The sequence below is a fragment of the Carlito syrichta genome, unplaced genomic scaffold (assembly GCF_000164805.1).
Source record: "Carlito syrichta isolate Samal-C Ts95f unplaced genomic scaffold, Tarsius_syrichta-2.0.1 Scaffold314104, whole genome shotgun sequence".
In the NCBI taxonomy this organism is placed as follows: domain Eukaryota; kingdom Metazoa; phylum Chordata; class Mammalia; order Primates; family Tarsiidae; genus Carlito; species Carlito syrichta.
The window spans coordinates 26,198-28,742 of NW_007258200.1; the positions used below are offsets into that span (position 1 = coordinate 26,198).

A 2,545-nucleotide genomic window follows, 5' to 3' on the forward strand; every position below is an offset into this window, starting at 1 on the left:
GCGCCCCAGGCCGGCGGCAGCCTCCCTCTCCGGCTTTGCGTCTCTGAGGTTCTCTGGGCCTCCTCAGCCCTCTGGGTGTGCGCCGTCTGTGTCCCTCTCTTGCTCCCGCTGTTGGGGTCTTTTCCTCCTTCACCTCTGCCTCGCCCCTCCCTGTCACCTCCCCTAGAGCCCCGCGCTCCCCTCGCTGGGTCTCTCTGGCATCTTTCTGCATCTCAGCCTGTCTCTGTCGCTTCCCCAACTGTGGCTTTCCCTCAGTGTTGGGGTTAGCCTCTTCATGTCCCTCTGCGGTGGCCCCGCTTTCCTGCCCTGTCTCTACCTTGCCATCTGGCTCTGTCTTGGTCCCTCTTTCTCTCCATGTCCCTGTAGCTCTGTCTCCCTCGGATTCTCTGTATCTCATCACTTGCTCTGTCTCTCACCATCCCTGTGACTCATTCTCTTTCCCTTTCTCAGTAACTGTGTCTCTGTGCCTCTTTGTCATTGCCCTTGGGTCTGCCTGTCATCCCCAAGTTTGGGCCACAGACTTTCCAAATCCCCTATCTGTGAGTCCCCTGGTGGGAAAAGGTGGCCACGGTCTGGTCTGTATTCAGTACCAGCCCCACAAGGTAGTCCCCTGTGTTTCCAGGGCTTAAATATGCATCATAATATGGGAGCCACACACCCCCACTGTCCCCCACTAGCTTAGGGACATGGCCTGGGGTGAGATCCTGGAGGGAGGCCAACCAGTCCTTATATAGGTCTCAAGAGACTTCCTATTTCTCCCAGGAGACTAGCCAAGACTGACTACCTGGTTCCAGGTGTGGGGAGTGGGCAGGATATGGCTTGGCCCGGACTCCTGGGTCTGAGGGAAGGAGTGGGGGATGGTCCCTATGAGATCCATGACTTCTGCCAAGGTCTGCAGTTGGGAAGGATTTATTATCACTAAGTGGCCCTGACAGTTCAGGGAGGAGGGGGTGACATTAACGAGGCTGCTACAATCAGCTTCCCTAGAGGCAGCGATTAAGGGCTCATTACCCGCTGGGGAGGGAGCCTGGGAAAGGCAGTAGGGGGAGGGTGGGGTTAGGGTGTGTGTGGGGTGGGGTGAGCGGTCTAGAGGGAAGAGGATGGGAAACCTGGAAGGAGTGCAAAGAGGCCTGGAGGGGAAGAAAGTGAGGAAACCCCAAGACGGGAGATGACTGAGAAAGCTCCCAGGGCTGGCTGAAGAGAGTGAACGTCCAAGAGTGAGGGGGTGGGGGGCGTCATGGCTTCTCCAGCTGGACGTCTCCCCCGATGTGGAGGCTGCCCACATCCTGGTAGGTGCCCTGAAGGCCCCGAGAGATGTCCTCATACATGGAGCAGTCGTCGAGGTTCAGGCCCTGGAGTGGACATGGGACAACAGGCCTCAGCACCCCTATACTTAGGGTCACTGCCCCCAGCCAACCCCAGGGAGGAAGCCTGGGCAGACCCTCCCAACACACCTGCCCTCAGCCTGTCCCCACCGTCCACTCACTTCATAAAGATTTTCATCTTCATAGTCATCCTGGGCATCCAACCCGAACTTCTCGTTCTGCCATCGTTTCTGTGGGGGGAGCATGGGGTGAGAGCCTCAGTGAATAGGGGGAGGTGAATGTCTTTCAGACCCACCTGGATGCCAGGAGTTGCTTTTCCAGAAAACATAAGAGATGTGTCTGAGGCCACCTATCGGTACGTGGGTGGTCTCTCTGGGTCCAGCGCTAGTGTCCTTTTCACTGTCTCCACTACCTTGTTTTTCTTCATGAATAACAGCAGTCATAGTAAGCAGTAAATAGTAAAAATAGCTCTGTGGCCTAAGGAGAGGCTGGTGATGGTCAGAGACTCTGGGAGGACCCCCTGCCCCTACCTTCCCTGGTCTTGGCTACTTCTGGAGCATAACCGCACTCCTGGGTGGGGGCAGGAGGAGAGTGGACACCCTGGTGCAGGGAGAATGAGAACATCTCTAGAGAGGGGCAGTGGGGACACCTTTGGGGGGAAGAATGAGACCTCTTGGGAGGGAGTGGACGGTAAGGACAACGCTGAAGGGGGAACGAAATGACGATGCCTTGTGGGCCCATCACCAACTAACATCCTTTTATCGTATCTATCCCTTTAGCCTCCATAGTATCTGTGAGGTAGGCGCTCTCATTCTCCCAAGTTTTGAATGGGGAACCTCAGACTCCAGAGGGAGCCAAGCAGCCCAGGTCCTCGCCTGGCTGGCTCGCGGGTCCCCAGGTGGCTCACCCTGAATAGCAGCAGCGTCCCTGGCACCACGGCGCAGAACAGGAGGATGATGCCCTCGGCTGTGATGATGCGGTTCTTGGTGCCCTCTCCCATGTCCAGGAAGGGTCTGGGGGGTGGCTCTGTGAGGAGAGGGTGTTGCTTAGAACCCTGGAGCCTCCTGCCCTCCCTAGCATCTGGGTTCTGCACCCCCCAGCAAGTCCTGAGACCCCTGAAGTCCCCACTCTGCAGATGAGAATATCTGTCACTCTGTCCTAGCCTGTTTCAAGCCCACAATGAAGGTACTGGCTCTCTCTCCACTTTTTTTTTTTTTTTT

At 56.7% G+C, this 2,545-nt stretch overlaps 1 protein-coding gene across 3 annotated transcripts in view; it reads right to left on the minus strand.

The window, feature by feature from the left end:
• Window positions 1–1,209: 1,209 nt before the first annotated feature.
• CD79A (CD79a molecule) overlaps window positions 1,210–2,545 on the minus strand; it is a 4,250-nt gene continuing 2,914 nt past the window's right edge. Inside the window, exons 3-5 of one of the 3 annotated variants that reach the window (XM_008071035.2) lie at window positions 2,233–2,351; window positions 1,487–1,555; window positions 1,210–1,352 (exon numbers count right to left, since the gene is read on the minus strand). In XM_008071035.2, the coding sequence (XP_008069226.1) occupies window positions 1,236–1,352; window positions 1,487–1,555; window positions 2,233–2,351 (305 nt within the window). In that variant the 3' untranslated portion in view covers window positions 1,210–1,235. Of the gene's footprint in view, window positions 1,353–1,482; window positions 1,556–2,232; window positions 2,352–2,545 lie in introns of all 3 variants that reach the window. The other 2 variants (XM_008071036.2, XM_021719056.1) reach the window with 2 other exon arrangements.